This window comes from Megascapheus bottae, chromosome 22, assembly GCF_031878675.1.
Source record: "Megascapheus bottae isolate mThoBot1 chromosome 22, mThoBot2.hap1, whole genome shotgun sequence".
Classification (NCBI taxonomy): domain Eukaryota; kingdom Metazoa; phylum Chordata; class Mammalia; order Rodentia; family Geomyidae; genus Megascapheus; species Megascapheus bottae.
The window spans coordinates 31,104,037-31,129,573 of NC_143530.1; the positions used below are offsets into that span (position 1 = coordinate 31,104,037).

The 25,537-nt window shown below is 36.5% G+C and overlaps 1 protein-coding gene across 2 annotated transcripts; it reads right to left on the reverse strand.

Annotated features, from left to right (window-relative positions):
- Positions 1 to 621: 621 nt before the first annotated feature.
- Positions 622 to 21,998, reverse strand: Slc35b3 (solute carrier family 35 member B3). 2 transcript variants are annotated; one of them, XM_090356451.1, is made up of 10 exons: positions 21,899 to 21,998; positions 17,230 to 17,523; positions 14,665 to 14,786; positions 11,201 to 11,355; positions 9,375 to 9,482; positions 8,050 to 8,147; positions 5,510 to 5,602; positions 4,775 to 4,886; positions 2,667 to 2,736; positions 622 to 1,214 (listed from the first exon to the last, which is right to left on the reverse strand). In XM_090356451.1, exons 1-10 carry the CDS (start codon positions 21,971 to 21,973, stop codon positions 1,064 to 1,066), a joined length of 1,278 nt encoding a protein of 425 aa, XP_090212577.1. In that variant the 5' UTR covers positions 21,974 to 21,998; the 3' UTR covers positions 622 to 1,063. The 2 variants fall into 2 exon arrangements, with proteins under 2 accessions (XP_090212577.1, XP_090212578.1); XM_090356452.1 differs by lacking the exon at positions 5,510 to 5,602.
- Between the last annotated feature and the right edge of the window lie 3,539 nt (positions 21,999 to 25,537).

The window sequence follows — 25,537 nt, forward strand, 5'->3', positions numbered from 1 at the left end:
GAGTTCAATATACTGTATTGTGGATTCCCAATTTATTTTCCCACAAAATCACTCAATTTCTGATAAAGACATTCACTTTTCAACAAATCTAAAGTTTTAGACTCTAGCATTTCAATCGGCTTTGGGGGTACTTTCTTTTGGGGAAAGCATATTTTCATAAAACTAGGGATAGGAAAATGCTCAACAGATCAGACTGACCATAACACAGGACTGCTGACTTTCTGCATCAACTGAACTACATACATAATATAAAATTCTCATTTTGGAAGTTCTGGTTTTTATAAATTATTATTACTATATTTTATTTTATGCTGGTTCTGGGACTTGAGCTCAGGGTTTCAAGCTCTTGCATGGCTTTTTTACCTAAGGCTGCTGCTCTTCTACTTGAGCCATACCTCCATGTCTGGCTTTTCGCTGTTTAGCTGGACAGTTTCTAAGATTTGCCTGCCTGGGCTATCTTTGAACTTTGATCCTCAGATTTTAACTTCCTGGGTAAGAAAGGTTACAGTCTTAAGCCACTGGTGCCTGGCTAAAATCTAAGTTTTAAAGCCAATGGCAAGCCTTATTCTAACTTCCAAGTCCCTCTTTATAACAAAATTCTATTAAAACACTTAAAAAAAATCACAGAATAATTTTATTTATAATGGATGCTATTCTCCCCAGGCTTTAAATAATCAGTTTACTCTTATAACAGAGAATCAATTTAAATAACAAAATAAAATGGAGTAAAGGTAAAACAGTGTGCATTACATATCAATTGATATGCCCTACTGATATTCAATCAGTCTGGTAGCATGGTCTATGCCCAGTGGAATTTTCAAGAAAAGGACAGTCCTTCATACTGACATTTTCTTGTAGAGCGTGCTAGATGTGGCTTTTAAGTGCTTCAGAAGTCAGTCCAAGAAATGTTCTGAGGAGAGGTTGAGGCCACGAATCCACTTCATATGCAACCCATCCACAGTGCACGGTATGCCTTCAGATCCTTTGGTTTTACAGCAATCCTCTTGGGAAGTTAGTGAATGATTGTTCCTCTAAAATTCTATTAAACAAGATGAATCTGTGCCTATACAGTTTGTGCCAGTGTCCTTGACTTCCTTACTTCCTTTGCTCTGCTTACTAGTTCATATGGTGAGGGTAGTCGTATTTTATCCATATTTTTACTGTAAACATTGAGAAAAATACCAAGGACAACTAACAGACCAGACCATACATACCTAAGAGAAAAAAAAATAGACAAGAACATTTTAAGAAGGTCACAATTTAGCAATAACAATAGATGGCTGAGCAGACCACAATAATTCCTCAATGATAAAATTTGGTGTCATTAGGCTTACAATAATAGTATTAAAATAAAAAGGTGTGTGTGTGTGTGTGTGTGTGTGTGTGTGTGTGTGTGTGTGTGTGTGTGTGTGTGTGTATGGGGCTTGAACTCTGGGCTTGGGCATTGTCCCTGAGCTCTTCAACTCAAGGCTAGCACTCTACCAGTTGAATCACAGTGCCACTTTCAGTTTTGTGGTGGTTTGGAGACAAGAGGCTCATGGACTTTTGTGCCCAGGCTGGCTTTGAACTACAAACCTCAGATCTCAGCCTACTGAGCAGCTAAGATTATAGGTGTGAGCCACTGGTGCTGGCTAAATAGTATTTTTAAATTAGATTAAAACAGTATCTTTTACGTAGAGAGTACATTTCTTTCTCCATTTTTACAAATGAGGTTCATTTAGACATTGAGAATAATAACATATTCAAAGTCCAGCCCCTATCACTGAGTACAGAATTCCACCAAAGAACATTTTGGGAATTCAAATCAGCTGTCTAATTAGTGGTTCTAAATGATAAAAGAGAAAAAGGGATATAATCCTGAAAAAGCAGAGAAATCACCATAATCACTATAAAATATACCTAGCAGGGTCAGAAGAAAAGTAGAAACAAATATCTGTGACAGAATTTCTTTATGCTTACCTTTGAAATGATCTTAAGGATTAAGTTTGAGATGTCAAAATTAAACGTAAGTTTAAATGATGTTCATTTGAAACAGTTTTCTAGTTAGTTAAAAGAACACTAAACACTTTCATAAAAAATAATAAAAAAACCTTCAACAAAATGTGTCATTTAGGACACACTTAAAGAAAACTTCTCTACTTTAAATTCTTTGTAGAAAGAAAAAGTAAATGATTTTCTAAATCTTGGGCTACAAATGTAATTTATTCATTTACATTGAAATAACTCGAGTTCAGTTAAAGTAGAATGCATATACCACTACTTTCAGTCACAGTGGAATGTATTCAGCATTCATATTCACTCTCAATCAATGGTACACAGTATTCGTAATGGAACGCACACAGCATTCATATTCAGTCACACTGGAACAACAGCTATATTGGAACATACATGCCATTCACATTCAGTCATATTGGTAAGAGGCTCAGATTTTCATTAAGCTCTGGTAAAGTGATAAGAATATACAAGTGATAATAACAAATTAAAAAGATTTCTGAAACAGAAGACTTATCAGTTAGGAAGTCAAAGTATAAAAACATTTTTCTGTAGAATAACACAAGAACAGCCCTGCACTAACTGCAAAAATGTAAAAGTTAACTTTAAAGAAAAAAGTGAAATATACTATAAAAATTGAATATACTGCAAAAATACAATTAAAAAGTACTTACTGAAATGTGAACGGTTTAGCAAAGCATATAAATGAAAGTACTATGGTCATTGCTTTTCTTCCGGTTGTCACTGTAGGGTAAAACATTGGTTTAGAATGTGCCTTATTACTCTGGGAATGTTTTAGGTATTTTTACTCAACAGATATTTATACCAGATTATATGACAGAATTTATGTGAGGTGGCAGGTATGAATAAAAACTGATCCACCTGATTATAAACTAGTTCAGCCACTCTGGAAAGCAGTGTGGAGGTTTCTTAAAGAACTGAAAATTAACCTTCCCTACGATCCCGCCATACTACTTCTAGGCATCTATCCTGAACATCATGACACAGATATGATAAGGACACCTGCTCAGCTATGTTCATCTCTGCACTATTCACAATAGCCAGGCGATGGAAACAATCCAGATGCCCTACTGCAGAAGAATGGATACAGAAAATGTGGTATATATATACAATGGAATTCTACATAGCCAACAGATAAGATAAAATAATGGCATTTGCAGGGAAGTGGATGAATTGAGAACGAATCATGTTTAGTGAGACAATTCAAGACCAAAGGAACAAAAGGCGCATGATATCCTTAATATGTGGCTATTAGATCCAAACAGTATAAGAGGGCTATCAATATTTGCATATCCAATGCTATGGACATGGTACGGGAAATATAAACACAACTACATAGACATAGAAACCTATGACTCTATAGACATAATGTTTTATTACATAGATTAATGTATCTATGATATGCAAGCCCTTAGCCTAATTTTGATTATGTTCTAAAAACTAAGTGCCAGTGATTGTATATAGATTCCCTTCTTGAATACTTGTTTGTTAAACATGTCATTTGAAATATGATATAAAAATCAATGTTAATAAATTCTGCTGTTTTTGAAGTTTACAATTTTTAGGGAACAGATAATTAATATAATAAAATGTTAAAGTATAATTATAATGCACAAAATGACCATAGTAGGAAGGAGCTAAACTTGCCTCCAAAATGCTGAGGTTACAGGGATCTACCACTATGCCAAGGTCACTGAACTTTTCCAGTCAGTCCTGTTTATAAATTTTTTGTTGTTTTTTTTCCCCTACCTTTTGAGTTATTACACTTGGAAGTCTGTCCTAGAACTTGAGACCTTTCTCCCTTGACCAAGGCAGAGTAAGAACCCTGCATACACCATCACCGTTTTTTGCTGCATGAGCTTCTTATCTTATACCTGTTTATAACCTTACATAACCATTTCTGGCATTTTCTATTTGGTACATGAAGAGCAAAATAAAAATGATTCACAAAGGGGAAAAAATGATTCTAGAAACATGTTAGGTCCTGTTTAATACTTTTAATGACTATTATGAGAATTAAATGACTAATAAGACAAAATACCCAGAATGGTACTGTTCATAATAAGAGCTCTCTTTCTTCTACATAGAAGGAAAACAGCAATAAACACCCCCCCCCCAAACAAAAACAAAACAAAAACTCCACCTACACTGTCAAGAATGAGGCCTGCACCTAGTCACTGGCTCCTTTCCCACAGCTGCGTATTCCTTAAAACCAAACAAGTGCAGCTTTCATTCCTCTAAAGTATGAGGCAAAGTAGTTGTAAGAAGTAGATGCAGAATTATCATTAGTCAAGAAAGAAGTGTATCTGACTATTGATCTAGAAAAGGCAGAAGTGAAAGGCCTAAACAAATTATTTAAAATTCATCTTTATAGTTCCATAATAAATTATACATAAAGGGTAGCATTTCATTTGAAGGTATTCATAGTTTTATAGCAATAATATACATTACTAATACACTTAAAAGTTACAAGTCAGGTAAATGTATATGCTTGACTTATAAACTAAACCTCCAAAGTAGCTTAGTAGGAAAGCAATTGCCTAGTTTCCATCCTCAGCACTGGAAAAATAAAAATTAAAACTTCAAGACAGAAATACATACAACATTTCTTTAGAATTAAAACACTAAGTGAATGAATAAACTAGAAAAATATGACAATGCTTTTAATGAAGACAAGTTTTCTTATGTCTTGGAAAAGAAGATCTCAAAAAATGCTGTTTATTTTTAAATACGTTAATGTTAAAGCAACTTAAACTCTTACCTGTTACAGCAAGAAGTGCACCAAAAATTTTAATCAAAGCCAGAACAAAAGAGATTCCAAAGTACCCAGTGAGGGAAAAGAGGAAAGCGTAGCCATAGGTCTGGATTGGATTCTGCAATGAGTCCAAAAGTCCATTAGAAGAACAGAAAACAAACCTGGGCTATTACACATGAAAAAAGGCTAAAGATTTTAATCAATTTCTTGAGCAGTAATAAGCCATTTAACAGTATAGTCAAGCAAAGATTAGTTTTGATTTGATGGGAAAATGATAAAATTTAAAAATCCTCCACTTCTACATTATAAACTGCTTAAAAATTGGGCCGGGTGTTTGGCCTAGTGGTAGAGTGCTTGCCTAGCTTGCACAAAGGCCGGGGTTCGATTCCTCGGTACCACATAAACAGAAAAAAGCCAGAAGGGGTGCTGAGGCTCAAATGGTAGAGCTCTAGCCTTGAGAAAGTCCAAGGACAGTGCTCAGGCCCTGAGCTCAAGCCCAGGACTGGCAAAAAAAAAAATAATCAACTTACAGCACATAACAATATAAAATTAATATAAAACCAATTTAAATACCAATCATATCATTTCTGAGAAAGTTTCTGATCTGTAACATTATATTAGAGAAGGTATCAAACTATTTAAAGAACAACCTCTTTTGAAGCAAGAGAAGGCAGAAATACTTAGAGAAAATTCTTTAATGGAAGATGTTCATTGTTAAAAAAAAATGTGATGAGTGTTTACCTTGGAACAAAATGTTACTGCAGGGCCCAATCCACTAGTGCAGGTCAGTCCCAATAAAATATATATAAAACCAATTGAGTAAGAATACAAAACCTAGTGCAGATAAAAATAAAGAGGAAAAGTACCATCAAATCAGAAGCAGAAAATGTGGGGATTCATAGATAGCTATGTAAGTCTATTTAATTAATTTTATAAAACAAAAATTTTTTATTTGTGTCAGTTCTAGGGCTTGAACTATGGGTCTATGGGCAGTATCATTGGGCTTTTCTTGCTCAAGTCTAGCACTAGTAGAGCCACAGCTCTACTTCTGGCTTTATTGGTAGTTAATTGGAGATAAAGAGTCTGGTGACCCATGATTCTCAGATCCTAGCCTCCTGAGTAGCCAGGATTATAGGCATGAGTCACCAATGCCAGGATTAAACAAAACATTTTTTTCCATATATTTTTTATTGTAATTAATAGAAGGGTTACATGATATTTGCCAGATAGAAGGTGCATTAATTCACATACATTGATTCCCTTCCACCTGTCTTGGTCCCCATTCCCCTCCCCCCACCCCCATCCCTCATCTTGTTTTCCCCCCTTCCCTATCCAATTTCAAATAACCAAATACAAATATATCCAATATATCAGGTAACAAAGTGAGATACTGTAACAATAGTAATATCATTTCTATAAGGGCAACTTTAAGTTCCTAAGTATACCTCTTACTAAATAACCTAGTTATTGATATGCTGAAGTAGTTTCTCATTTGTGCTTAATTATTGAATTCAAATAGATTTCAATGCTATCATAGTACATATAAACAAAACTTTAAAGCTATAAAGCATGAAGCAACTCTGAACATTGTTTGCAAAAGATATTCAAATAAAATGAAAACAAGTAGTTGATACCTTATTGTTTAACTCTGTTTTCCTACAACTCTTTTATATAGTCTTCATACAGTGGAATAGCAGCAGCTCCTGTAAATACTAGCGGGTCAGGTTTTATTCTCTGGGTAATCTAAGTGCATTGCCCCACTCATTTCTCACAACCAACCTTGAAGGGAGATGCTTGTGATGTTGTGTTAATTACCCAGTTTTCAAATGAACAAACTAGACTTAAGAGATTTTAAGGAATGTTTCCTAAATGAGAGCTGTTATGCTAGGACAGGAACTGAGGGTATCATTTTAACCACTATAGTATGTTATATTCACTTTTCAATCACCTGTACTTCAGTTCTCTCTGAGGCCACCTTTACCTGATCAAGAGAGAAGTGATGATGACCAAGAAAATTCCTGAACAACATTAGCTATTATATTTCTAGGATGTTACTTAGGTGCCCCCACCTTGTGATGAGAAAGAGGGAAGAATATTGCTATATGTCCTTAATGCAGTATGTTCTGTCTAGCAAAGTGGTTAGTTATAAAATTAATGTAAACACACACTTTGTACGTATGAAAAAAATCCAGAAGATATACTGAAGGAAAGATTATTTACAATAAGAACAACAAAAGGGCGAAACATCTACAACAACTTTAATAAAAAATCATGCTGAATTTATATAAAGAAGACTTTAAATTCTAATGGACATAAAAGAAAACTTGAATAAAAGAAAAGTCATACCTGAGTCTTGGACTGAAAGAATCAAGTGTACAGATGCCATTTTCCCTAAATTAACTTATAATTCAATGCCACACCCATCACAATACCAATGCCATTTCTAGTTAATTTGGGGGTATGAACACCCAAGAATAACTACGGGGAATGATATTCTGAAAAAGAAAAGGAACAACAGTGGCTAGTCCTAACAGATCCTAAATGTATAATAAAGCTGCTGTTGTTATGCACACAGGTACAGAAATAAATCCTGAAGAAATGAATTCTGAAATCTGCATTAGAATACGATATGATAAAGGCTTTTAAAATAAACTGGTAATGCAGATTGCTTAATAAATGTTACTGGGACAAATGGGTAACCCTACAGAGGAACAAATATTTAAAAACTTGCAACTAAATTAGGATTTAGTAAAAAGGAAATAATGAAACTACTAGATAACATAAGCAAAAACTTTAAAATCTTAAGGGTTGCCTTCCGAACATGGCAAATGGACACCAAAAAAGAAAAGCTAAATTAGATTAATACACATTATAAAGTTCTACATAGAAAATAAAACCAAATACAAAGAGCAGAGGAAAAAATGTAACAAAGGATTTTTTAACAGATTATAAAAAAAAACCCTATAAATCAATTAAGAAAAAAATGTATCAGATATACAATCAAGTCAATGGTCTTAAAAATAATGTTTGAAGAAGTGATGCAGCTCAAGGGGTAGGGTGGTAGCTTTGAGCTAAAGAGCTCAGGGACAGCGCCCAGGCCCAGAGTTCAAGTCCCACGACTAACAAAATAAAAACTAATAATGTTTGCATTAATTGATGAAGAAAATGACAGACTGGCTTTAAAATGCAATGCAGGTCCTTTAGTATTATTTTCCCCCAAATTAGGAAAATTATCATTTCTTAGTCTTCCCTATGCAAAGAAAGAGCACTGGAGCATTTACCATTTCAGAATTAGAAGCATTATGGAGTTTCATAGCCTTCTCTTGAACATTTCCAATGACTGCATCTGCACAGAGTGCCAGGGAAATAAGCATCACGCCTTCAAGGTAGAAAAGAAGGAATCACTTTATTTATCACATGGGCTAAGTTTAAAAAGCAAAAGCACATCTCCAACCCATTTGCTCCATAATGCTTACACCTTAGCACAAAGATATTAAAACAGTTGTAATAAGCACAAAGATGGTATTACAACAAAAAAAGTAAATAAAAACAACAAATTGAGTTGATTCGGTTGACTTTACTGTGCTTCACTACTACATTAAATAAGGCTCCACTTTAACCCTAGATTGTATGGTTGAAGGAAATACTGCATCAATCCAGCATAGAAGACATTCTTTTAAGATGAAGGGATTGGTGGCTAGTCAGTTAAATTTAGGGGGGGGGACCCAAAAAACAAAAACAACAGATGTGAAGAAAAACCATAATAACTCCCTGCATTACTGGAAGGTTTAGCTTTGAACACATACCACGAAGACCCTCTATCTTTGAGTATGGCTCCTGTGTAGAATTGTATATTTTCTCTTTTACATAAATCATATTCATAATATGTACTCTCTATGCTTTCCAAGTTTTTTGTTGGAAAGTTTGCTTTATGAGTTCTCTCAATATTCAGTTTTCACCCATACTTATTTCAGTGAATTTACTGACTTGTCAAATGGTTTCAATTAATTTAGTTGTCACATAATCAATTGTATCATCTAATATACATTAATAGTTTAAGCAATAGTTAGTTATCACATAATTACATATTGTAAATACTATTTTGTCAGGTTAGAAAATGAAATGACACTAGTTCTAATAAATTTCCAAAATTTTAGGAAAATATAATATAAACATCAAAATACCCCCAAAAGTGTCTGAAAGACAATTAAAATAAAAGCAGGATTTCAATATTTATCTTTTATTTTGATTTCTGAAACACTGTACTACCTATTTATCTTTTGAAAAAAAAGGAAATTTATCTTACAAAATTTAGTTTAGTGCAGGATGATGCTCTATGACAATATCCATATTTATACATTTAATATTAAAGTACATACTTTTTCTCTTTCTCTAGAACAATGACTATTAAATATTCACATTTTAAAGGTTTTTAAATTAGAAAAATTGTTGTATTTCTAGAATTGTGATATTCTGAGTATAATCTATAGGGAAAGTCTGAGAGACCTATGCTACACAGGAGACTCACCAGTGTCACACCTGAATCAAAATTCTATGACCTTTAAAAACTGCCTGTAAAATCTAAGAATATAAATAAATTTCTTACCTGTCACGTTGAAGTTTGGTGCAACTGTGCTATCAGCCAAAGTAAACCAGATCAGGCCAAGACTCATACATACTGCAGCAGATACATCTGCAATATTGTAACGCTTCCCTATAGGAAACACAGGAAAGATGGCCTCATTAGGAAGTAACCACACATCCTAGTGTTAGATCTATGCACCTAATCAAGGATAGTAGGAATTACTGTTCATCTTTATAGCAAACTGAAAAACACTTAGCTAGATCAAGGCACAAGACAATCACAGAAGGGCTTCTGAAAATTATCAAGAAATAACAACATGCACTTAGCACAGAGGTTAGAAAGGAGGTCTTATTTATGTTATGAGAGTGAATCAACCAGTCTTTCATTGTTTGATGGTGAGGACACTGATTAATGTCCTTGCTATACAGCATCATAGAGTACACTTAATGACAGTTGTAATGTCCACTTGGTAATGTTCGGGACCTCCTTTCTATAGTGATCCAGTGTTGATCAAAGCATTATGCATGATGGTATTTTGAAAGAAACTAATAACATATCCACACAATTTTTGATAATAGTATCTCTTTAATGTATAGTAGAAGGCCATATATTTTCTTATAGAATGAGGTTAACATCTAGCAGGCAATAATTTACTTGACTGCATTACTATTTCAAAAAGTGGTATATGGTGTAACTTTTTGTTAGGATTTACAAGGACATATATGTGTCAAGTCAAATTGTTAAATGCGTTTTTTTTTTTTTTTTTTTTTGTAAAAGGGATTTATCGTAAATTTTTCTTCCTACAAGTAGGACCACCTATATATAAACTTCATTGATAACCAGATGCTAGTGGCTCACAACTATAATCCTAGCTATTCACAAGGCTCAGATCTGAGGATCACAGTTTGGAGCTAGCTCAGACAGACAAATCTGAAAGAGTTATCCAGCAGAGAGTTGGTACTAGAGGCAGGCTCAAGTGGTAGAGTACCAGCCATGAGTGGAAAAGCTGAGCAAACGTATGAGGATCTGAATTTGAGATCCATTACTAGCAAAAGATATGTCCCTCTAATGGTTTTTATAGCTGTTGCTATAAAAACTGCTTGTTGCTACAACTGGCTCCTCCTTCCCTTTTACTTCCACAGAGCTCATATGCTTGCTGCAACTTCATGACATCAGTAAGTAGGCAGGGTCAGTACAGACAAGTAGTTCTAGCTGGTGTCTATGTTTCTAGCTTCTCAGGAGGCTGAGATCTGAGAATCAATGTTGGAAGCTAGCCTGGGCAGGAAAGTCTGTGAGATTCTTTTCTCCGGTCAGTCACCAAAAAGATGGAAGTGGCTTTGGCTTCAATGGTAGAGAGGTAGCTTTGAGCAAAAAAGCTCAGGGATATGAGTTCAAGCCCAAGGACCACATTAAAAAAAATAGTTCTGTTTAGTTTAAGCTTTATGTCAAAATAAAAATTAACCACTCTACAAAGGCTATAGATTGCATTCTTATGCCTGGAAACATTAGAAGAATAAAAGTATTGAGAAAAAGGAACTCTCCAGGTACTTCTGATTGATGATTTCAATGTATTCAATGTATGAATACTGCTAGCATTGCGTTAAGATAATAAAACTGCTACTTTTTAAAAATTTTTTCCAAGTACAAATTATTGGTCACAGCTACTTACACCAAAGCAATGTCAATGTTTTTAGAATACCTTATTTTTGTAAGATAGCACTGAGAATGGTTACAATATGTACAATGCTCACTAAAATAAAAATATGGATGGTTAATTTTTCCTAATGCCAGATGCCAAACTGTATCCTATTTGTTTCAAATAATATGAAAATGTATCATTACTATACCTTGAATAAAAACTCCGCCTATCATAACAGGAATCAATTTGCAGCACTTGAAGATGACTTGGGTAGGGTAATTCAGGTAGCCCAATGAAGTGTTTGATAACCCCATAGTACCCACAGTTAGAAAAGCTATTATCATGTAGGTTTTTCCTGGTATTCTGTAAAAGACAATTTTTAAAATCTTCATTTTTGGGACCCAATTCATACTAACTTAATGTCTAATTGCTTTTCTAATTTCTGGTCAATATTTCTGGAAATATCAGCAAAAACTTCCAAGTTTTTATAAAAGAATGTAGATTAAGTAATAATTTACCTTTATTTAATTAATCCTAAATGAGTTTTCTCAACTATGTGAAAAAGCAATATCTTAAGAAAGCTACTCAGATTCCTGCTGAAGGTATATAGAGATAAAGGTAGTGATTTCTTTTAAAGACTGGTTCTGCCCAAAGATTAAAACTATCTTAACTTAAAAAAAAAGAGATCACTTAAAAATATTGCCTCTACAACAGTAAAAAAAAGTACTCTGTAACTTTATATATTAAAATATTTATTATTTTTCCTGTGCCATCTTCATTCATGGGTACAATGTATTTTTAACACTACCAACCCTCAATCTCTTATGTACTACCTTAAACTTTTTAACTTTTAAATTGTTCTTTTGTTTCCTAATGTTTTCATCTAGCATTAGGAAAAATGCAGGTTATCTAATCTGCTGGGAAAACTAGAGCAGAATTCCTCTAGAAAACAGATATATGTATTTTAACATACTTTTCATGATTTTTATTATAATATCTAACAAATGACCTTTTTGCATTCTATGAAATGATATAATAACTTTAAGATGAATTATCTAGATGTCTCCTATTTACTTAGACTCTATCTAGATTTCTTTTAATTAAAAAAATGAGTTCTTATTTTCAAGTACAAAGGGGTTTCAATTCAACATGTCAGTTTATAAGTATAATGAATTTCCTAAAGAAGAAACTTGGCATCTTTAGAATTTGGAGCCATTACTATTGGCATATGTTCACTTTGGCTAGTTAATGGTCTAATATAATTACTCTATACACTGGGGTTAAGCCCAATGAGGCATCACTCACATAATTTGATTATGCTACACACTTAGATATAATTTACATGTGGGATTTGTGTTGCAGTTTAAATGAAAATATTGAAATTTTTTGCATCGTTTATATGGTCATATATAAGTTAAAATAGTGTCTAGAAAACTGCCATTGAAATGCATCATTGATAGTTCAACTTTGAAGACTTTGCAATTTAAACAGTCAGCATTTATCTATCAAAAATATCTATCAAAAATACTTGGTATGCCCATGTGTTTCCATGCACACAGACACTTTTTCACTTTGTCCAAGGGCTTGACATTTTACTTTTCCAATCAATGGATAAAGGACAGTAACACCCAGGCAATAATACAAATCATATTTAGTCTTTAAGATAAACTTAAAATTCCAGCCAGGAATATAAGGAATGATTAGAAAAGCATCATAGGACAGCCTGAAACTTAGAGAACCTAAATTCAAAAGATTCCCTCTGTGGAGAGAACAATTTGCTATTACCTCATTAAAAAAAAAAAAAATCTCAGTGCTCCTTGAGGCCTTGGTTTTCTCACTGGTCAAGTGACAAAGCTGGATTTTTATCAGTTTTTGTCTAGGACTGACATTGTTTTCTATTTTATTTAACATTGCAAATGTATTCTTTGGAAATGGTGGAGAAAATGCAATCAAAAAGCCTTTCAGGGCCAGGAGTTTGGCCTAGTGGTAGAGTGCTTGCCTAGCATGCAGGAAGACCCAGGTTCAATTCCTCAGTACCACATACATAGAAAAAAGCCCAAAGTGGTTCTGAGGCTCAAGTGGTAGAGCTCTAGCCTTGAGAAAGCCCAAGGACAGTGGTCAGGCCCTGAGCTCAAGCCCAAGACTGGCAAAAAAAAAAAAAAAAAAAAAAAGCCTTTCAAAACCAATTTGACATGTCTCCTACATTAAACATGCAAAGTACTTAGTAAACAGTTATATATTTTTTGAAGAAAAGCAGGAACTAGTATATTTGGGGTACTATAGTTCATAATATGCTTTTCCTACATGATCACATTAGAATCGCAAAAGTGTAGAAACGTCCATGAGACCCTGATGGTAGTAGTGGCCAAAACACAAACTCAGGTTTTCTAATTTCAAATCCTGTTCATTCTAAAAAATCACTGTCTATATAACTGTAAGGAGTCCAAAAACAGTAAACACAGTTTAGATAGTTATAGGACAAATGAGCAGTTTTACATAAGGCAATAGACTGTAATGAGCATTTTTTAGTGTTAATGAAAAGAAATGCAATGTTTTTCTAATGTTTAAGAGTACCAAGTTCCATATTGGAAGCACAGCTCCAGGACTGAGTGCTAGCTGGGCAAGCAAACCAGTCAAGCTTGGTGAGCCAGCAAGAAGAGGCCCTAAGTTCAAACCTTAGTAGCAGAAGAAGAAAAACAGAATGCAAATTTCAGCTACTGGACATTTCAGACAATGTCTGCTGGATACACAAAAATCAATTTCACATAAAATCACAATAAAAACAGATAGTATTTCACTTTAACACTGATTAATAAGTTGCAATATAAATCTTGAAGGAATCATACTTCTATCAGTAAATTTTAAATACAGAAATATATTGTATATCTTAATACACACACACACACACGTACACATTTGCTGGAGTGTGAACTCTGGGTCTTAAACTAGCTAGGCAGGTGCTCGACCACTTAGCCATCTTTAGCTATTTTTCAGATAGTGTCTTCCATTTTTGCTGGTGGCCAACTCTTGGACTACAGTCTTTCCATCTATTCCTCCTGAATAGCCATGATTGCAGTCGAGACCCACCATGCTCAGTTTATTAGTTGAGAGTTTATTTAGAGGTTCCAGCAAAGGAGCAAGGCTACTCATATACCCTGGACTGAAGAGCAGTCCTCCTTTATTGGGATGGTTGTGCTCTTCAACCCAGTAAGCAATTTTAGGAGAGACAAACAGTGAGTGGTGAGGCAGGATGGGGACACCTGCCTAGCGAGCCAGATTAGTCAAATCAACCCTACTGATCAATGGGATGACAGATGGCACATCACGATCAACCACATACAGAGCTTATTACTCGAGATGGACTCTTGTTAATTGTTCTGCATTTCTACCTCCTTACGGTAGTTGGAACTACGGATAGGAGCCACCACTACTTTCTACACTATACATATATATATATGTGAATATATATATTTATAATATTATACTTAAAGAGATGTTATTTTTTAACAGTGTATTTATTTTTAATAAGCTGATTATATTTACAACAGTTCATGATTAGATGTTAATAGGAAATGTAAATTTCATGCATATTCAACATGCTAAAATTTTCTTTTAAAGATTCAACTAATACTAGTGAATTTAACTATCAAGAAAACCAAACAAACCACATACCTTCTCCTTTTATCCTGAACAAGTTGAAGTTCTATTAGACCAAATATGGAGTAAAATGCAAACTGCACTAAAGTAAGGTACCAGCCAAAGGACTTAAAACCCTCCACTGAAAATATTAATTCCTGTTAAAAGACACATGAATATTGTTAACTTCATTAAATTATACTGACTTTCTCACAGTAAATATTATAAACACATGGTTAAACAAAAACAAAGCTACAAACACACTAAAAAGGGGAGATTAAAAAAAAAATCACAAGGCTCTTCATAGGAAAATTGAGAGGTTAGAATCCTTTCCAAAAATGGATACCAGATTACAAGTATGAAAACTAACAGAAAAATAACCAAAAAACAAAGATAATTCTTATGCTTCTTCACCGGGGAAAAAGTATGAAAACTAACAGAAAAATAACCAAAAAACAAAGATAATTCTTATGCTTCTTCACCGGGGAAAAAAAAGACTCAAACTAAAACTTCATCAAAACAATAAAAAAGGTGTATGACTAAAACAAGATGATTGGGAGGGGGTAGGAGGAGGGAAACTGGGAGAAAAACATGGGAAGGGGTATCAGTGTTCAAGAAGTAATGTACCTACTACCTGATGGATGTAACTGTAAGCCCTCTTTATATCACCCCGACAATAAAATACACTTGTAAATAAATAAAAAATAAATAAAATAGCATGGAACACATAAAGAAACTCTAATAAAAAGTGTATTTCACTAAGCATCTAACATCTCTATTTTCTATAGAAGCAAAGGAAGTTCATATCAGTATTATTTTTTTGAATTTTTTATGTCAGATTATCCAAAATTCCAAGTGGATATTTAATATGCCTAAACACAAAATTAGCAAGTAACATTTATATCAATTATTAATAGGTATTTCCACAAGTTAGTAAATGGTATAGTCTTATAAAGTTCTCTAGCTAAATTTTGCTCAGATAAATATAACTTTGTATAGGTGTTCAGGGAAGAATATAACATTTACATTGCCAAGTCCAAATAACTGTCCTTGAGCTATTTTGACATGCAATTACATTTAAGAGTTGGTAAAAATGTTTTCAGAAAGTGAAAGTAGCAGAATATAAACATAATTAGCCATGGTGTATGCAACTTAAAACTGTACAAATTAAGTATAAGTTAACATCTGATTATTGATCAAATAGAAAGTTATTAAATTAAATTTATAGGTATATTCCTAGTTCGTTTTCTTTTGCAATGGCTGCCTTTTGTTCCAATCTATTTGAAACAGTGCAATACCAAAGGAAAAATATGACTCTCAACAGAAATTTCAAACTCAAGATACATGTGTGGTTCAAACATGCCTTCCTGACAAGGTGAGATAATACTCCAAGAGAGAAAAAGAATTTTTAAATACATTCATCATGTAAGTTTTGGATCACTTTCCAGTGGAAGATTAGTTATAAGCACATTGAATTCATGTTTCTATTTTGCATTAATATTTTCAAGGCATTTTATAAGCTAGCTAAAAATATAGCTGTTTAATTTATTTGTTTACATCTAGCTTATAATTCATCTCCATAAGATAATGAAAAGGAATACTTTTTTCAGGTTATTAAGCTAACTTATTAGCAGCAATGAATACAGGAAATATTACCAGTTTTAATCATTTTCCCTTTCTTGAATTATAAAAGTTCCTTTTTATTATAAAGTTTTGTAAGCAAATCCTAAGTTGAAAGTAGAGCTGTGGTTTAAGTGGTAGAATACTAGCCTTGAGTTAAAAAAAACAAAAAACAAAAAACTCAGGGATAGTCCCCAAGTTCATGTCTTAGGAATGGTGCCAAGAAAAAAAAAAGGACAAAGAAGAAAAGAAAAAATCAAAGTTGTTATTGGCTGAAGACATTCATTAAGGAAGTGGTCACTGATGCTGTTAATTCCTACACATTTCTGTTTACATAAGTCTAGATCCTCAACCCATGTTTTTGAAGGTCAAGAATTTGCTGCTGACAGATGTGTCCCATAACACAATGAAAATATGAACAAACGGTTGCATTTCAGAAACTTTTTCCAGAAATAAAAGATCATGCAAAAATAAAACTAGTAAACTTTGAAGAGAAAACCAACAAGAATTAGAACATAACTAGATACACAAAAAGAAACAGAAAAAAAATAATGATTCAAGTGTTACAGAATTAGACAGACAGTTTTTAGATGAATCTACTGATATTTTCTTATCACGGAGCTCCAAGAATCAAGAGTAAGCAGTGTAATTGTTCATTTTTACTGGGAAATTAGCTCCTAGATTCCAATGTTTGTTTCTTTTAGCAACTAATACTGGCTAACAATTACATTTTGTTAAAAATTTAAATTTTTATTTTGTAATTTTTTAAGATTTCTACATATCCCTTACCACTTGAAACACTCAACTGTGGAATTCTGATGTTCATTTTTAGCAGCTCTTTTATGAAGCCCTTTTCTCTTATTCTACAAAAAAATTAGAAATTTGTATCAACCAATATCCTGTAGCTAAAAAGTATGTTGGAATTAGTAAGTGCCTAGATTGACATCACGATAAATAATTAACAAACAGCTACATTATTACCTGCAAGTATCCATAGATTAGGTAAAATACAAAAACTCCAGCGACACATATGAAAAACTGAGTAGGTTTGTTAAATTTGCTGAGGTTTATGCCAAGTACTACAACGTCCTCAATTGACTTGATGTGTGGTGACATTGTCTGAGTCTTAGGTGGCACAGTGATAGAGATGTATTTCCTTGAGTTGTTGAACTTGAGATCCATTGTCCCTATTTTGCAACATTCAGTACTTTCCAAGTTATCTTTCTTGCTCTCCTCTTTTTCATTCACTGGAAATTTTGTTCTCTGTTCCAAGTTCTAAAGAAGGAAATAAAACAATTAAAGCAAAATGTTTAGTTCAGAATGTGTTAATCCAAACAGTAATTCAAATAATACTTAAAATTATGTAGATGTAAACTGTTTTCTCTGGATATCAATACATTACTTCTCATATACCAGCTTCTAATAAACCTAAATGGTATGCCCGCTCTGCAGAGAGTATCTCCCCTGACAAAGATCACTATACTAAATATGAAATAATAGCTATTTCCACAGCAAAAAAAGGCCAAAGCAAACCCAGCATTTTTATTTTATCAAAGAATTAAACATATGATTTTTGTGTCTAGTGAATTTATAGTTCCCTTTTTTTTTTTTGGTTTTTTGCTGGGTTTGTACTCAGGGGCTGGGTGCTGTCCCTGAGAGCTTTTTCACTCAACATTAGTGCTCTACCACTTTGAGCCACAGCCCCACTTCTGTTTTTCTGGCAGGTAACTGGAGAAAAGAGTCTCACAGACTCCTGCTAGGGCTGGCCTTGAATTGTGATCCTTAGATCTCAGCCTCCTGAGTAGCTAGGATTATAGGTGTGACCCACTAGTGTCATGTTTAAATTTATAATTTTTTTTTTTGCCAGTCCTGGGCTTGAGCTCAGAGCCTGAGCACTGTCCTTGGACTTTCTCAAGGCTAGAGCTCTACCACTTGAGCCTCAGCACCACTTCCGGCTTTTTCCCCGGCCCCGATTTATAATTCTTTTTTTTTTTTTTTTTGCCAGTCCTGGGCTTGAGCTCAGGGCCTGAGCTCTGTCCTTGGACTTTTTCAAGGCTAGAGCTCTACCACTTGAGCCTCAGCACCACTTCTGGCTTTTTTCTATGTATGTGGTACCGAGGAATCGAACCCGGGTCTTCATGCATGCTAGGCAAGCACTTTAACCACTAGGCCAAACTCCCGGCCCCGCGATTTATAATTCTTGAAGCCCTCAAGAGATATCTCAAAACTTCTTTCCTTTCCAGTTTTGTTTTTTTTTTGCTTGTTTTTCAACAACGGCCTAAAGCATTTCTGCTCTGTTTTTGAAATGCACCATGGACTAACACTCTTGCATTTTGCTCAGGGTCTGTCTCCTCTCTGCTCAGGTTCAGGTACTGCAGTTCAGCTTTAATGTGCTCTGCTTTGTCCATTTCGTGTCCCTAATGCTCCCAGAAGAGAAGAAAAAGGTAAGACTCAAGACTGAGTATTCTGTTATCTAGCAAGCAATGATTCCTGTAATCATTCAGTCTGTAATTACTCATGTTCTGTGTAAATATGATCTTTGAAAGGGACTGTGTGTTAGAAAACTCTATGGGTAAAGTGAAAATTTTACAGAAGACAGATTGGAAGAAAATACAATCAGATATTTTATTCATAGTTACATAGAACAACTAAAAATTTCCCATGCCTTTACTACTATTAAGACATTTCTCCAGAAGGTGACTCTTTTGTAAAGTCACCTTCTTCTGAGATTCTTAGAATGTAACAAAATGACAAGCACTACTGTACTGGCTCAATTCAGTTACAGCTCATACAATAAGGAAGTACTATAAAATGGGGTTTGCCCTATGTATTTGAATTCTGACAGATCTGGCTTACGGAAGAACCCTTGGCAAGTTGATCTTTTTCAGCTTTAAGGGGTAAGGGAATTAAAATGTGCTGAGTTTTGTTGGTGTTCTATGACATATAGAACTGTTATCATTATTTAGCTAACATTATTGTTAACTAACATTAATAATGTTAATTGGCATTATTTAGCTTTTTAGAAATAGTGCTGGGTTGATCTGGTGAGCTGAAGGTCATCTATATCTTGGAAGCAGATGGAGACAAGAATAGGGATTTGTGATCTCCCTTCCTCCCCCCCTTTTCCTCCTCCTTCTTCTTCTCCCTCCCTTCCTCCCTCTCTCTCTCTCACTCCTTCCCTCCCTCCTCCCCTCTCTTTGTTGCAGTACTGGGATTTGAACGTTGAGTCCTCCACACTTGCTAGGCAGGTACTCTGCTCTAACACTTCAGTCATGTCTAAGCCCCATTTTGCTTTTTTTTTTTTTTTTCCCAGATAAGGTCTCAGTGTTTTTGGTCCTGGAAAGCTTTTTTTTTGTTCCAGGTAGCTTCCAACTGTAATCTTCCCATCTACAACTCTGTCTAGTTGGGATTAAAGCCTACACCACCATATCCATCTTATTTTGGAAGAGGATTTCACTAACTCTTACTCAGACTGGTTTCAAATAGCTATTATCCAATATAGTTAGGATTGCAGGCATGCACTGCCATGCCCAACCCCCAAGTTTCCTTGATACTTCTACTTGTAAGCTCTACAGAATCTCAAAATTTAAAACTGCTAAAGTTTAATTATTCCCAGTCTTTTTTCCTTTATTCCCTAAATCACTTAATGGTCCCCAGTATTGAAACACAAGCTAAATGCCAGAGTTCTATTAAGAACTTTCCTGTCTCTCACATGTATACTTTGCAGAAACCACTATTGACTCTACATTCATAAATACACCTAAAATCTGGTTTTGCTCCTACTGCTAGAAGGATTCTGAGTTCAAACAAAACATTTTTTTTTTTCCTTTAGAGAAAACCAAAGGAAGAAGCAGCCATTTTTCTCTTGGTCAGATTACTAGATTAACCCGTAATCTCTTCTCTTTCTGGCTACTTCTCACACTACTTAGCACAAAGGTTGCTTATGTTGTACCCTTAACCAAGGCTTCCTGAGTAGCTAGGATTACAGGCATGAGCCATTAGTGCCTGGCTGCAAAATATATATTTCTATATACTTCTGGGTCATGGGGCTTGAACTCGGGATCTGGGCGCTGTCCCTGAGCTCTTCAGCTCAAGACCAATGCCCTACCCCTTGAGTCACATCCCCACTTCCAGTTTTCTAGTAGTTCATTGGAGATAAAAGTCTCAAGGCCTTTAGTGCCTGGGCTGGCTTTGAATCGTGATCCTCAGCACTCAGCCTCCTGAGTAGCTAAGATTACAGGCCTGAGCCACCTAGTCTGGCTGTAAAAATTTTTTAAGGCAAGAGATAATAATGTCACCTTATGATGTTCTAGCACAAAACAAAATGTCAGAAAGGAAAAGGACTCTTGGACTTTTTGTCCATGTAACCAACATTAAATTTCTACTCACGAATATAAATCTCATAACACATTTCTCGGCTGCAGATCTGAGCCACAAATGTACTTCCTTTTCTAAACATGCCTGCTAAATATCTCTATTTCTCCTGAATTCCCCACAAAGCATGTGGAATGTACGTGCAGATGAGCTCATTTCCATTGCATTGATACTCAAGAGATGGTGATCTCCAATGTCAACCATCTCCCCTTCCATTTCAAACATTAATGACAGCTATTACCTATCACTTGATGACACAAAGTCCTGTATAGTGCAGGATGAAAAAAAAAAAGAAATTAAGATGATCATCATTTTGCCTTGGAACTTAAATAGGGAAAGAAATCTCATAGGTGAGAGTCCTTGCCCGAGACCGCTTCGTAAATTCAAAACATAATTCAAAAACTGTACATCCTTCAAAGTAGAAATATTCAGTAAAGGGAAATTTAAACGCAGAGGGGACTGCGCTTATGCATTTTTCCACCCCCACATGAGAAAGCCATCATTAGGATGTATTCTCTCTGTTACGTAAACAGTATGCTATCTAAATTATTTCCAAAATGCTGTTTTCCTCGTTCTACATTGTCTTAATTCACTCTGGACACTGTGGACCCACACTACCCCTTCTGTAGAAGACATGCAAATGGAAAGCCGCCCATTTATGATGATGATGATTAGGAGGAGGCAGTGTGTGGGGGGGTATCCTACTTGCCACCACGCTCCCCCCCCCCGCCGGGGTCCCAAATTCTATCAGCACAACAAATCACGCCGCCTATTCCTTTCAACATTCCTTTGAGAGGAAGAAAAGACAGGATGGGGGGTGGGGAGGAAGAGTTAAGTGTGCAAAGACAAGGAGGGCCGGGAGGCGAGGCCGGGGAAGGTCCGGGGACCCGGGAAGGCCCTGGGTTCGACCCAGAACCCGGAAGGGGCTCTCGACTGCGGACGCGCTCCGGCCAAGCCGGGGTGGCCCACGGCTCCCTTCCCCTCCCGATCGCGGCCTGGAGAGGAGACCGCGGCCCAACCGACGTCCCCCGGGCGGGGCGGGATGAGGGGGGGAGCAGACGCTGCTTCCGGGAAACCGCGCCGGCAGGTTTCCGTTCATCAGGAAAACAAGTTCCACCTGCCATCCCCCGGCTTCCCCACAGGGGGACGGCGCTCTCCGGGGAGGAGGAGGAGGAGGGCGCCCGGGGCACGCCCACTCCCCAGCAGGTGTGTCAGTCACCTGTGGCGTCCGGGGGGGGTGACCCCCCCACACCCTCCCCATGCCCACCGCCGTCACCTCAGCTTCCTTCGCTCCCTCTCCTCCTCCCGCACTTTCCGCAGCCTCCGGCGCTGCACAGGAAGGTACTCGCATCACCCGCGCCCGCCCTCCACTTCCGCCTATGTGTCCATGCGCGCGTGCGCAGACACGTGGCTCCGCCCCCCCTACCCACCTTCCCGGCGGGGTTGGACGTCGGCGTGCTGTGAGCTCTCGGCGCATGCTCAGTGAGTTCGGGACGGGGAGGCGGGGCTAGTTCAGCTCCCGTGGGAGCGTGAAGAGGCGGGCTCTGAGGAGCGATGGACGCATCCCCTGGGCTCCCTCTTCCCGCGCTCCGTGGTCAGGACCGAAGTCCTTCAGACATAATTTAGCTTGTCACCACCATCCTCTGGGCGGCACTGGGCCGCGGCTGTATAGCCATGGGGGGGGGGTGTGGAGGGCCTCACGGCGAAGGGCTGACTTGGAGTCATCGACACAGTGCCATGCGCTCAGCCTGGCTCTTGTGGCTCATGCTTATAACCCTAGCCACTCAGGAGGCCGAATCTACAGGATCATAGTCTCAGCAGAAAAACATGGCTAGACTAGCTGCAAAACAATCAGCAAAGGTCAGGCTGGAGGTGTGACCCGAGTGAACAGCCTAGCAGAGGCGAGGCCTGTGAGTTTAAAAACTCAGTACTGTAAGTCAAGGGTGGTAGAAAGGATGGAGGGAGAGAGGGAAGGGAGGAATGGTAAAGCCTTTTCGTTATGCCATGTTGTCACTGAATAATATATGACTTTCATATTAGTATTGATAAAAATCATCTGTTAAGATGTTGAATTAGGATATGTATAGATTACATAATCTATACATTATAATTGTGAATCCATAATCTATACGTTGTAATGGTGAGTCCCTGCTCCCAAGAAATTATGGACTACATATGACAAGGCAAATGATAGTATCATTTGCATGACATCATATAATGTCCTAAAATACCATCCACCCATGTATCTTCAAAGAAGAGTTTCGACTTTTTTTTTTTTTTTTTTTTTTTGGTGCTGGTACTCAGGGCCTAGGTACTGTCCCTTAGCTCTTTTTACTCAAGGCTGGCACACTACCGTTTGAGCCACACAGCTCCACTTCTGGCTTTTTGCATATTAATTAGAGATATGAGTCTCCCAGACTTCACAGCCTGAGCTGGCTTCAAAATGTAAACTTCAGATCTCATCCTCTAGAGGAGCTAGAATTACAGGAATGAGTCACTGGTTGATAGGCCTCCCTTTATTTCTTTGTACAACTGTTTCACTACGCAACTGAAACCTCCCTTTTAGTGTCTGTGACAGAATATGCTAAGCTACTCATAACTTTTTTTTTTTTTTTTGCCAGTCCTGGGCTTGAACTCAGCGGCTGAGCACTGTCCTTGGACTTTCTCAAGGCTAGAGCTCTACCACTTGAGCCTCAGCACCACTTCCGGCTTTTTTCTATGTATGTGGTACCAAGGAATTGAACCCGGGTCTTTGTGCATGCTAGGTAAGCACTCTACCATTAGGCCACACTCCGGGCCCAAAGCTACTCATAACTTTTTAAGTGTTCACCATTTTATCCAAGTTCCAACTATTACCATGGCTTAGAAGTTGTTCTTCATGCTTCTTATCCAAGCTGTTCTTCACATACCACCTATCTCTCCTAGCCCAGCAAGCATTGGTGCTCTCTTCCTACTGGAAGTGTTCCATGTTCTTCTATGTGGAACACTGTCTTCAAAGATACATGCCATCAGCTTGCTTCCTCATTGTCTTTCAACCACTGCTCATATGTTGCCTGACTCCTCCATCAGTGAAACACTTTTACAACTTAAGTAAGTGACATGTTAATTGTATAAGAGATTACTTGGAGTAACCCTTATTATGTAGTAGATATTTAATTAATATTTATGGTTAAGTGTTTAATTAATATTGGTTACTTTGCATTCCCTTCATTCCTGTGAAGACCAAGTAGTAAACAAAATTAGAGACTTGTAGCCATGATTGGTTTTCAGTTTTTAATAAATGAATAATCCTATTGTATTATTCATTAATAATTATTAATAAATGAATAATCCTTTGTATTAATAAATGAATAATCCTTTGGTGTCCCAAGTTACATATCCTGAAAATCACCTGATTTTTCACTTGGTTGGGGAGTAGGAGACAATTTCATTCCATTTTCCATGCATTGTTCTTCTCTCAGCTTTACTAGACCTTCTGAGCTTCTTCTGGCATTGTAAATGTTATCAGTTGATGCCATGGACAGGTTTGAAGTGTTGGCAAGTTAATCATTCTGGGATCCTTCAATGCAAAGTAACATGACCGCTTCCTATTTTATACCCTTTAGCAAGACAGTTCTACCATTTTGTTTGCATTCATTTTGGTTACCCATAATGGCAACCTCAACAACACTCCTCTCTTCTTCTATATCTTCTTGGTTTCCTTGTTGCTTCTTTATAGTTTTTTTTCAATTTTATTAGCACATATTGTGTAAAAGGATTTTATTGTCATATTTCTATACATACAATGTATACCTCCTAATAACCTGTCTTCATTCAAGGAATTATCTTAAGTTGTGCTTTCTGGGGACACCAAGCTAGAGAAAGTTTGTGTAAGAAGAAAGCCTAGAGTGTGGATGCTCAGAACTCTGGCACTGGATTGTGTGAACAGTTTTGGTGGTATATAATGGTTAAGGTTTTTAGTTGTGAGGCACTGAAGATGAAATGAAAAATTAGGTGATGTTTGCATGGAACTAGGGAACTATTAGGGAGCAGAAGCAAGGAGGATGAGATTACCATGGCTACCAGCAAAAGTAGAGTGGCTACCAGATTGCATTGGCCTCTGGACTAATATTCAGAGTGTTCTGAGAGTGAAGCAAATATATAGCCTAAGCATATTTCCTGCCTCAGCCAACCAGGAAAACGAACAGAACTCATAAGTGAAAATCATACATCAATAAAAATGAACCTTACTGCCAGGCCCATCAGTTACAGGATTCTTTCCCAGTGCTACCTCAAGGATTTTTGTTAAGTGTTTCCTTAATACATCTCCCAACTTTCTCAAGGTTGTGTACACTGTGAACAATGAATTACCAGATTGTTTGGGGTTGTTTGCCATATTTACTGAGTTGGCCCTGATACAGATGACTCAAAAGGGAGGCCAAGGGATAAAAGTTCTGACTATAGTCTGTCTCAAAATACATTCAAAGGGTGTCTGGGACCCCACTGGGCATGAAATGCTTAACAGCTGATTGGGTTCTCTCTGGCCTATAGTATGATTTATCCTAGTAGAAAGAGCCTAGTGGAAACTGCTGAAATCATCTCTTCTCCTGGGGTCTAAACCAGCTAATCAAATGCTAATTACACTTGGGAGGAATTTCAGAGGTTGTGTTGACAGCAAACATTTCTACCAATGCAGTGATGTTGACCACTGTCCTATCATCATTCAATTTTTTGGCCTCTGAAGTAGTTACAGGGATGTATGTTAGTAGACTGCTATTAAATTAGCCAAGTGGTAGCTGAAGTTACAGTTTTCTGTGCAAGATGTGGGTTTTTACTAGAATAAAAACAGGCACTCATAATTGTTGTTGGTTATTGAGTTGGCAAAGGTTCCATCAGCAAAGCAGAAAAAAAGCAGTTAGCTCCTTTATAAAGATGA

Bases quoted from the DNA above. Each gene is read 5' to 3' on its own strand.
- Slc35b3 (XM_090356451.1), bottom strand. From the start codon at position 21,973: ATGCGAGTACCTTCCTGTGCAGCGCCGGAGGCTGCGGAAAGTGCGGGA. The intron at 8,148-9,374 runs GTAAGAAATTTA...TCTACCTTGAAG, and splicing joins ACCAAACTTCAACGTGACAG to GCGTGATGCTTATTTCCCTG. The intron at 2,737-4,774 runs GTAAGAGTTTAA...TTTACCCTACAG, and splicing joins TGCACTTCTTGCTGTAACAG to TGACAACCGGAAGAAAAGCA.